Raw genomic sequence first — 12024 nt, forward strand, 5'->3', positions numbered from 1 at the left:
TTTCTTTCCATATAAAAACCAACATTCTAAATGGCAGGATTTTTATTAAATAAAATAATGTGTAGGAGGGCTTTTAATTTCTGCTTATTTGTCTGTTTCTTGCTGGGAAAATTATTGCTCATTAGAAATAATAACTAGTAGTTCCATAGCATTAACTATCTGCAAATTTCATAAACAAATTACGCCTGACTTTAATATAAGTGAGTCCATTCAGAAACGGGGGAAATATCCACTTTTTATAGGTTCAATAAAAATCATACTCTTTAGGTCACTAGAGAACAGTTCTGTGTCCTAGGAGAGGCATTTTGCCTTAATGACTAGAAAACAGTTGAAGCACCATCCCCTCTAATGGAGTCAAATTCTTTCTTACTAACAATATTTGGGTTAGATTTGATGAATAATTCACCTGCAGGTTATGAACTCTCAGAGACCATTTAGCCACATCCATGAAAAACTATTATGATCCATTTCCCCCACAATATAAAGATAAATAAAATACTGATCATCTAATTCATTCACGTAGTTCATGCTTCACTACATGTGCTTAGAAATGCCAAAAAAGTAACACTAAAGGCAGGAGGGATATTCTTACAGAGAAATGCCAGACATACCCTGTCTAACCGTCTAGCTTCTATATGTCTAAGCAGCTGTTGTCTCCAGTCTGCAGGCATTTTACCACAGCTCTCCTCTCCCTTCACAGGAGTAGGCCTCGTCTTTAAATCACTGTTATCTGATGGCTTGTCACCATAGTTACCCAAGTTATAGTCAGATGGTATTTTTTCCAAAAGAGCTGCCATAGTAGGCCTAGCTGAAACTGGCCTGGTTTGGGAGGCACCATAACTCTCTGTACTGTAGCTTCTCGCAGACAATGGCCTCCTTTGGGTAAGGTTTTTAACCGGAAAACTTCCCGCCTGAGCTTTCACTTCTTGATATGAAGGGTGTTCATCTTCATACCTGCCATTCCTTTTCAGGAACTGGGACTCAGTCACTGTAACGCTGCTTTGGCGATCCAGCCCTCCCCTATATGGAGGTCTGCCATACCTATCAGTTGGGGGCAGCTCGTGAGGCTCATTGACCCTTCTAAACATGGCCATTTCTGTGGCGCTCACCAGGGAGTCGGCCCTTCTCAGGAAGCCTGCCCTGGCCCCTTGACTTGCGAACTGGGCATTCACCACAGCATCCTCATTCACAGATGGCTGAGAAAATGAAAACATTTGCTCCATTGGTGGGTATCCTCTGTAAGCTCTAGGACTAATCAAATCCTTGGCGATGTTTTTGCTGGCCTGTTGCATGTATTCGGGATTGTGTTGAAAAGGGGGTGGTATCCTCTTTTCGGCTTTCACTTCCACTGATCCTTGAGGATTGAAGCTTTGGTCAAACTGATAGACTTTTTTTGTCATAGAAGCTTTTTGTTGTTGTGGCCCTTTACTACTTCCGTAGGTGAGCATCTCGTCATCCAGCATCGGGACTGACTGGCTTCGAGACATACTGGACATACCATGCTCTGGTCCCAGCATCTTATCTGGTCGTTCGTGGCTTCCTAAGTGATCACTCCCAGAAGCATAGTTTTCTAATGGTATGTTATACACCTTATATGTACCAATGTCAATCTCATCGATACTCTGTGACTTTTTGAATTTATTAGACTTGATATCTTTCATTAGAGGGGAAAGCCTCTCTGTGCTTTTGCTAATTGAAATAACACCTTTAGAAGATTCTGGGCGGCAGTGGATTTGAGAAAAGACATTACTAAGACTCCTGTTGGGATTGGAATCATGATACTCCCATGGTACGCCTGGAGAAAAAGGACTAGGTATTTCAGTAGATTCCTTTATATGTTCTTTCCTTTCAGGCAATGGGCTGGTAGTAGGGGTTGTCTCTAATTTGGAAGGAAAAGCGGTCCTGTCTTCAAACGGACTAGGGGTTCTGGTCCAATTCTGCCAAGGATTGGAAGGAGGCACTTCTGTTTCTGGTGTGTGTCTGTGTGTAGACTGCTCGAGTTCCAGGGGAACACCAACAATCCTGTCTTGCCTGATCAAAGGCCTGCGTCCGTGCGAAGATGTGCTTCTAGATTTCGAACTTAAGAGAGGATTACTGTTGGCATTCTCGGCTGTGGTTTCCTCAGCAACAAACCCTGTGTTGTCATAATGTGAGCCATCAGTCCAGTTGTCAGTGAAAGTATCACTCATGGGCAGCCGGTCAGGACGCTGTGGTATACTGCCTGGGGGAACAGCCTCCCGCTGGCTGAGTAATGGCTTTGAATCAAGAGGCTGTGGGAAAGATGGTGCAATCCTGTGAACACAATGGGAAGAAGAAATTGAAAAGGATGAAGAGTTGGGTCTAATTAGAATCATGATTCCTGATATCCATTCCTGGAGATTCTGATTTGGTACATTTCAAACTATTGACTGAAAGTACCTTTCTTACAAATGCTTGGTGTATGTAATGAATCTAAATTGTCTTCTGATAACTTTTATTTGAAGGTCAGGTTTTGAAGACACTAAATGCTATTTTATAGGGAGCGTATTCAGGTATGTTTTTGTAGAATGTAAATTATATTATGACTTTAGATCACTGACATGTTTTTATCATTGACCATGTTATTTCTAGCAGATACTGAAATAATGTAGATAATGAATTTACAAACTGAAAGAGTTAAGATTTTTATTATGAGCATCAATGAATAGGAAAAGTTACTCAGGAATTACTAAAGAAGACATTGCCAATAGTGGCAATATTATCAGTAAAATATGAGTAAAAGTTATTGACTACCTATATCATATAACAATTTTAATTTGCTATTTGTAGTGTAAAACAGTAACAAGTTACAAAATGGAATTAGAACTGGAAAACACTGCCTTATTGAGTCACTTTATTGTGCTCTGTGTGTGGTTTTTTTCATCTGTAAAATTAGAGTAATATAGAGGAGGAGGCATTTTGGAAAGATTAAGTACTTTAAAATACATCCTAACTTTTCCAGGTGGTGATAAAATTATGATGATGATGATAGTAATGAAAATTTATTGAACACTTACTCTGGACCAGACACATTAAGTGTTTTACTGGCATTTTATTTTAATTCATTATGCCATTTTGTGTGGTAAAACATCCATGTCTCATCAATAAATATCAGTGGGCTAACACTTTTTTTTAATTTTTTAAATTTTTTGTTCTACCATCTCATCCTGTTAACTCCTACCATGTCTTCCTTAACCAATGGCCTCTCCCTGTAAGATGGATTCATCTGTTCTTGGCAGTCCCAGGCGAACAACATTTGCTTACCTGCCCCTTCTGTCTTCTGTGCCACTTGTGTGCCGAATACAATTCCAAAATTAAGAAGATTCCATTTTTTTTAAAAGTTGCTGAAAATAAACATTTGGGAACAAAAGGAGGGAATTCTAAACACACCTGTTACCCCACAAAGAATTATGTACTGCATCTTTAGCTGTTGTCTGCAAGGACCCCACTTTAACCCGGGTATTAGAGGATCCTGAGGAAGCCTGGGAAGGCGAGTAGTCTGAGTAAGTGCCTGAGGAAACACTGTTATTCAGACAGTGAGTTTTGTCAACTTCAGACTCATCAGTTGATTCTGAAATTTAAAGGGGAAAATGTTATAATGCTATGACACTGACAATTACACAGAAAAGCAAGTATGAAAAATGGAAACCATACCGATGAAGGTTAGAAATGCATATTTGTAAAACATTTGTATAGACTATGGTGTATCATAATTTACAACTGGCGATTCATCATGCACATGCATTTGTAGCATATTTTCCACATTGGGTTCACAATGTTACCTTTTTTGTCCTTCCCTAGCAGAACAAGTTTGGGTGGGTACAGAGGGGTCTCAGCTAATGAAGGGTGAAGTTCCCCAATCCTCATTTCATTAGCTGGATGAACAAAAGAATCCTGAGAGATATAATAATACAGGACAAGGAAAGTAAACATTTAAACAATGGTTAACCGAAGTGGCAGTATCTTTATTTGGCTCAGATTCAAAAATGTGACTCTAGAATTCAGTTCACTGTGGGGCACTGGGAGAAATAAACCATATGTATCTCTGAGTTAAGCATTACAAAATTTTTTTCTAACGTGAGTCCATTTATTCATCCTTTTTTTTGCATGTTGTTTATATGCCTGGCACTGTGCAATGAACTGTGGAGGTTTCAAAGAAAGACAAAATGTCGCTGGTACCCTCTGGGAGTTTATAATCTAGTTGGAGAGATGAGATATAACTCATTAGAACACCAGACTGAATTATGATAAGCCATTAATGAGCAGTATGATTCACACAAATATGACATATACGCATGTAACTGTTCTAAGTGGTGAACTCTCTAAGAGTTTTAAGAGGAAAGTATGTCACTGACCAATTAAGATTGTGTGTGTGTGTGTGTGTGTGTGTGTGTGTGTGTGTGTGCATCCCTAGCCACATTAATTCACTGTCGGGTCCTATAAATCCTGCTTTTCCCACCACTTTCCTCCTCACTTTCTACTGTATCTCAAGTGATCATCTCCTCAATTTCTCAAGTTCCATCATGTCTTCTTCCAAAGGTTCCTGGTTTTCTCACACCTAATCTAGCGTGCTAAATCTTCATTCTATACCCCTTCCAGTGTAACGAGCAACATCGATACACGACTATAACTTCATAATGACAAATAAACATGTAGAAAACCCAAGAATTTTAAACTTCCACAATTCAAATTACTGTTCTCAGCTGACCAGGGAGTGTGGAGAGCATTCGGGGGAAGGTAAAATACCAAATTCTCACTTTCTTCTAGATATAAAAATGCCTTATCTATGCCCATAAGTAGTGAGATATATTTATGCATAGCAGCTATTGTTATGTCTTCTTTTCCCTTAAGATTAATTTTAATTCAAATAAGAATTTTTCAGCTTTTTAATTCATTAGTATCTTGTGAGTTTGGAGCACTAATGTAAAATACTTAGAAATATTTTGTTAAATCAGAGAAAAAAATATACTTGAGGACAAAAATATTGTAAATTTAAAAAGTCCTGTCTTAAAACTAATCGGTTGGTATAATGAACAGGCAGAAACTCTTACTATAAATTTTATATATTGCCAAGGACCCCCATAGTGAGACATGCTCAGGTCTTTGGTTATTGCAGAGAAGCACGTCCATTTCTTTAACTTTTGGTTTAAGTTCTATCTTTTGGGATTCTTTTGGGTTAGGTTTGTATGGAAATATTTGCCTGAAAAACCTGGTTGTATCTGTTACTTGTTAATTTTTTAAATAGAATATTTCAATAAAAGAAAATGGCAAGATCTTTTAGTCCAACACTTTTGTTTTCTAGAGGCGGTTTCTGAGACTTGGCTTAGGCCTAGGGCACACAGATCCAGCACTGCAGCAGGATTCTCTTGGGCTCCATTCCAGTGATCTTTCCTTACCTTGTGCTACCTCCTGGTGAGCTCAGCTGTGAGCACACAAGGAATTTAAAATGAGGTATCAAATTGCAAAGAGGAACAGGAAAAGGAGTAGAATGGAAAATTCAGCAGTTGAAGAGGCTATATTTGCTATTCAAAGGTGTTCTATGTGATACTGTGTATGCCATATTGCCTATCCTAAGAAAAGTTCATTTTTCATATGGGCTTCACAGAACAAAGATAACTACCCAACAAAAGAAATTAATCACTGACTTTGTTTTTTATAAATTCTTTTATAGAGGCCATATTTTCTTTATTTTGATTGATTTTAAAAATTATTTCAGAGGGTACATATTCTTCATTTTGATTGATTTTGAAAGTTAGTTCAAAGATTTAGCATAAGAAATGTATGACAAAGTTTTAAGGTGACAGAATGGAGGATAAAAGTCTTTATATACCTTTGGAGAAATTTATAAGAAGATATGAGTTTGAGAAAGAGTACCATGAAAGGCATAAAATACGCTGACTTGCCAAAAAATTTGTTACAAGGTGTCATATTTTCATCCTATTTCTATTTTTGTATTTTGTTAGTCACCTTGGGCAAGTCAGTGTACTTCTCTGGGCATTATCATCATTAAAATAAAGGTAATCAGTAACAGGAATTAGTGCCAATTCCTGTCTAGTACTAACAATCTATGAATCTAAAGGTAAGTTATTTGTTGAAATAATAATCTAAAAATATTCCTATGATACCTAATTACAAGAATGGGAATTTTGTTTTATCCAAAAGAAAAACAAAAATAGAATAGAAACACAAACAAGCAAACCAAATAGTTGTACAAGTACAGAATGTTAAAATAACTATGGGTTTTGCTTTTTTTCCCCTTATGTTCTACACATTCAGTACTCAGGTCATCTTGTTTGTATTGATTAGACTTTCAAACTTGTATACCAAAATTATGACTGGAACTCTGCATGGTAGCTCTGGTTTGACTCAGGTTCAAGCTTCTGATCCTGTTCAAGAATTTCTATTGAGAATCAAAAACAGTCTTAGTGACCAGGAAGAGAGGATGATTATCAGCTAATTATGAACTTGTATTTCTTCTTAGAAGGACATTATTGAAACAAGAATGATGAATTTGCGGTGATCCAAGTAGATTCTCTTATCCTTATGAACAAAGTGATGATGATGATGATGACAATGATGATAATGGCCATAAATTACATGGCACTAATTACATCTGCTGTGGTGCTACTATGCTAAACCCTCTCTATTATCCTTGTTAATTATTTAAAAGACAACCTTATTTTTTTATCATTATGTGGCATTCGAATTATTTATCATCTTTTTTTTTTTTTTTTGTTCTGCAGATAAGGAAATGAAGGCTCAGTGAGGTAAAATCATAATTCTAAGTCACAAACCTAATAAGTGGCAGGGCCAGGATTTGAACTGGGATCTGTGCTACTCAAAGATCTATGTGATACTGTGTATGCAGTATTGTCTATCCTAAGAACAGCTCATTTCTCACATGGGTTTCACAAAGTAAAGTTAACTATCCAACAAAGGAAATAAATCACTAATTTTGTTTCTATAAATTCTTTTATAGAGGCTAGAGAAGTAGAGTTCCTTTTGAAAAAGTGGGCAAAGTTTTGGGGACTGCTTCTATGGGCAATGACAGAGGAAGTTTTTGGTAGAAAATAGAATTTAGTGGGGATTCCATTGCAAGTAGATTGAACCATATTTTCTTTCTGGTGAGGAGACAGAAGTGGGAGAGAAAGAAAAGGTAAAATGTCCTTTTTCACACAATTGCCCTTCCATTGTTCAAACTACATCTTGGCTGCTACTGTCATAAAGAAAAGAAGCCTCAGGAAGAAGTCAAAGGAAAGAAAGCAAGCTTATTTCTGAGCTTTTGAGAGTCTAGGCCTAGCATGAATAAAAGTAATTTAAGGAAAATTTTGAGGGTAATTGACAATTCTCTGTTACTGGAAGAAAGATGTTCCTCTATAGAAAAAAATTGGGCTGAGTCTCCCAACAAAGAGAAAAATGGAGAACATTTTTGGATGGTGAACAGGTATCTTGGTAGTTACTTGCAGAAGGATTAAAGGAGGATGAGGAAGGAATTGGCATATGATTCTCTTGAGAAAGAAGAGAGAATGATTTACTGTAGGCTTCTTCTGTGTCAATAACTGTGCTTGGAGCTGTACATAAACAGCTGTTATATTTTCTGTTTTGTGTTTTTTTTTAAGATAAAGAAACCAAGGATCGGAAAGGTTTTAGGGACTTGTTAAGGTCACAAGGTGGAGCCAAGATTTCAATTCATGTGTGCTAGATTTAAAAGCCCTACCCCTTGATTCTTAAACTGTACTCTGAGGCACCCATGGGTGTTGTTGCAATTAACAGGGACACTGTGAGTTATATTAAATGTTTGAGGGAAACAAAGCAATACTTGACATTAGACAGACACTGTGCAAATGGCTAGCTTGAGATAGCTCTCAGTTACAACATTAGATTGCACATTCTTTCTGATGAAAATCCTTGGCCAGGCATGCTGACTCATGCCTGTAATCCCATCACTTTGGGAGGCCAAGGTGGGTGGATTATGATGTTAGGAGATCGAGATCATCCTGGCCAACATGGTGAAACCCCATCTCTACTAAAAATACAAAAATTAGCTGGCTGTGCTGGCACGTGCCTGTAATCCCAGCTACTCAGGAGGCTGAGGCAGGAGAATCGTTAGAACCAGGGAGTCGGAGGTTGCAGTGAGCTGAGATCGCACCACTGCACTCCAGCCTGGCAACAGAGCGAGACTCTATCTCAAAAACAAAAACAAAAACAAAAACCCAAAATCCTTGTGAGGCTGGGTTTTTGGTGGTGGTTGTGATCAAAAACCAAGAGGCATTTGAAAATCAATGAGAAACAGAAATTAAAATTGTGGTGTCTACTATGATTCCTAGCTGTGAGAAGATAGGTGGTGTTTAACAGGTGCATGTATGCCATTAATATTTTGGCTTTGATTTGGTAAGACTAAGGTAAAAATTTTCTCTTTCAATTTAATTGCATTGATTTTTTCAAATGACCACAAAGTGGGGCATAAATATTTACTAAGCTGTTTGGGAATAACAACTTAAATGAAACTCCTAGGTATTTATTTTTGTCTAGGATCACTGAGACGCTATGGGCATTTATATACCAAGAGTGTATTGAACACACAGGTGATGAAGTGTGGATAGGTATCAATTAATTAAATTATTAATTCAAAAAAAAAAAACTCAGAACTTGTCCTTGATTTCAATGAATATCTAATTGAATGGAGAGACAGACATGTTACCAGAGTCATTATACTAGACTATATCAATCATTCATTTATTCAACAAATATTTATTTTGCTCCTGCTCTATCCTAGGCACTGTGCTAGACTCAGGCAATACAAGGATGGGCAAGAAAGAAAGCATCCCTGCCTTCATGAAACTCACAGTCTGAAGTCAATAAACAAAGTAATCATAACTGTTCATCATATTTAATGTGATAATGTGACGTGACAGAGAATATCAGAGGGTCCAACTGATCAGGGTGACCAGGGAAGGCCTTCCTGCTGAGGTGACCTTTAAGCTGAAACTTGAAGGATGAGGAAGTGCTAGCCATATAAAGAGATCTGGGGAAAAGGCAAATGCAAACTGTACAAGGCATTATAAAGGAAAATCTCCCTGTCCTCCTTCTTCTTATGGCTCTACCAACCCTGTTCTTTGTCTGGCATAATGTATGTTAAAACTATTGGCATATAGTTGGCAAAATGAAAGTGAGCAATAAATATTTACCTTTCCTTTTTCCCCTTAGTTGCATGTGTAATCTTTCTACCTTATTTATTTTTTCTGTTTTCCACTTCTGGTCTTGCCTACCTTTATTCTTTTTTGGGGGTTTTTCTATATTTAATCACATGAATAAATATATCATGCAGTATATAATACCCTCTTCCATATCCTTGGCAGTGTGAACTAATAACAATGACCCAAAAAATGTCATACAAGTGCAAAATATAAATGTTTAGTATGCATTGATCAGCTAAATGCTTGATTATCTCCATTTATTAAATCTGGACATTGAAAAATAAGAGTGTGAACCTTTACTTTGGCTGCAGTTATTTTGAGACAGGAGGATAATACAGAAAGCAACAGTTCCTCCTTGCTCTAGGATGGTTAAAACTTAGAGAGAGAAGATCTAGAATCTCAATTTTACATAAAGTATTGCAATTACCAGTGAAATTTCTGTTCAAGAGGAAAAGACTAGTAGAAGAAAGCTAAGAAAGGGGTGGTGCAAATCACACAGACAAATTTAAAGCCGAAAGTTGAGCTTTAATCTTAGCCTTGAGCAATAAGAAGTCACTGTAGTGTTTTTAAGGAGGGCAAGGAAATGATTAGAATTCTGTTTTAGAAAGACGATTGACAAGGCAATAAGGAGGCTGGTGACAAGGGAAGCCAAAAAACCCGGGTATTTTTTATAGTAATGCAGGACAGAGTGAGGGCCTGAAGAGGCAGAAATGATACACTTAGGTGAGAATGCACAGGCTTTGGTAATTATTTGGAAGACACAGGAAGTGGAGAGAAAGAAGGAAGAAGAAATAGGACATCTCTCAAATTTCTAGCTAGAGTGAAATGCAAGATAATGGTGCCAGTGAGATCAAGATCAGGAACACGAAAGCAAAAGCAAGTTTACAAAGGAAACATTAAATCTAATTTTGGATTTGTCATGCTTGACCTGACTGGGACAGTTTTAAGATGTATTATTAAATTAATGACCGAAGCCTCATCTATCCCATCCCTGCATGAAGACATTTTAGACTCTTATTTTATAGTAAAATTATCCAGTTTATAGATTTTCATGACCACCAGTTATTTTGATGTCAAACTGTGATTACAGGATATTTAAATATAAAATGTATATATATGTATTTAATGTGTATCTGCTAAATGTTGGTTTCCTTCCCCCTTTATATTGCAGCAATATCTTTGAGATAAAAGAACAGTCTGTTGCTTTACTATAATATGTGCATAATATTTTGGAAAGGAAAACGTATAGTGATACTGATTTTATAAGCAAAAAACAATGAAAATGAATGTTAATATTTTTTTCCCTTAGAAATCTAGGTGTATTCCCCTCCTCTAAGGTAGTTTGGTACCTCTGCTGGCAGATATGCACACTATGCTTATTTTTGCTCAAGCTCTTCCCTTTGCTTGGAATGCCCTCCTCCCTTTTCCTCTTTAACAGAATCACCCTACCTTTAATACACAGTCTAAACTAAACTTAGAGCATTATATTCGCCATCACTCAACTAACCATGTGATCATATTTTAAATAATATGCTCTTTAATTGTTTCATGTGTCTTAAGTGTATCTGGGTCAGCTTTAAATTACTGGGGGATTACAGACACATTTTATATTTCTTTTTTCTCTCTCACAGTGTTTGGCACAGTGTTACATATGCAGTTGGTGTTTAATAAATGCAACAAAATGATGCTCTGAAATGCAGATTTGTAAAAGAGTTTTGCCAATCTAGATTTTGGAGAAGTAGTTACGTGAACTTACAGATGTACTCAGATCGATTATGTTTCTAATGAAGATAAAAATATGATAACCAAATTAGCTGAAGAGGTGATGAAATAGTAGAGGTGGCGTTAGTGTAGTTGAATTCTTTTCAGACCACAAAATCAATAAGGATGGATTTCTAACTCATTCTAAAATATAGGAATTAAGCTTCACATGACTAGATTCCATAAATCTAAATTTCAAAGTTATATCCTTTTTTTTATTGTTAATCAGTGTTTCCTAGAAAAGTTGTGAGCCAAAGATAAAAACATTTTAAAAATTGTGCTCTAGATCTAATTAGGAATTTTATGAGATTTGCATAATAGAAAATCTTGGATTAGTCTTTCTTAATGATTAATACAATAAAAGTTTGGGGTAGCCAAAATAATGTCACTAATATGATATAATGCACTCACTGGCCAGGCCTTGCTGGGTGATGAACTTATTCATTCTGTGTGTATTGGAACTTTTGGAGCTATGTTAATGATTTTAGGCCATGAGGGTATCATTTTTCTATGATTGATTAAATGCAACCCTCATAGTTTGAAAAAGTAGAGAGATCATTTATATTTTAGGGGAAAAATGCACTTATCAAGGAAGATCTATTCAGTTAAAAAACATATTTAAAATTCCAAAAAATCCAAACCACACTGGCAATTACCAATAACCTTCAAGTACCTCCACTGTAATCTCCTTTGGGGCTACCGGCCACTTGTGTTCATATTTTTCTTTCACAGTTTGCTCCGTGTTAGCAGTTGGATTTGAATTCTCAACACGCACTCCATGGCTTGGCTTACCCACCAAATTTTGAACAGATTTTACCATATTCTTTAAATCCTCTGGGTAAGGAGTTGGATATCGTTTTAGGTTTATTTCAACCTAGAAGTTTACAAAAAGAAATTTAACATAAAAATAACTTCAGCAAGCATGTTCACAAAACTACCCCATTTTATATTCAGTAGTATAATCAAATGCAATACAGTGAGTGTTGAGCTGGCTGAGAAACTGTTATAGAGTAGGATGCATAGTGTTTTCATATTTAGCCCTATGGGA

At 36.6% G+C, this 12024-nt stretch overlaps 1 protein-coding gene across 2 annotated transcripts in view; it reads right to left on the minus strand.

Moving 5' to 3' along the window:
- Nucleotides 1-12024, minus strand: part of LRRC7 (leucine rich repeat containing 7) — a 468702-nt gene that overhangs the window by 96815 nt on the left and 359863 nt on the right. For both annotated transcript variants that reach the window (XM_030913316.1, XM_030913317.1), the window contains exons 17-20: nt 11650-11850; nt 3801-3912; nt 3409-3589; nt 612-2292 (exon numbers count right to left, since the gene is read on the minus strand). In XM_030913316.1, coding sequence (XP_030769176.1) covers nt 612-2292; nt 3409-3589; nt 3801-3912; nt 11650-11850 — 2175 coding nt within the window. The remainder of the gene's footprint in view (nt 1-611; nt 2293-3408; nt 3590-3800; nt 3913-11649; nt 11851-12024) is intronic.

The sequence above is a fragment of the Rhinopithecus roxellana genome, chromosome 12 (assembly GCF_007565055.1).
Source record: "Rhinopithecus roxellana isolate Shanxi Qingling chromosome 12, ASM756505v1, whole genome shotgun sequence".
Classification (NCBI taxonomy): domain Eukaryota; kingdom Metazoa; phylum Chordata; class Mammalia; order Primates; family Cercopithecidae; genus Rhinopithecus; species Rhinopithecus roxellana.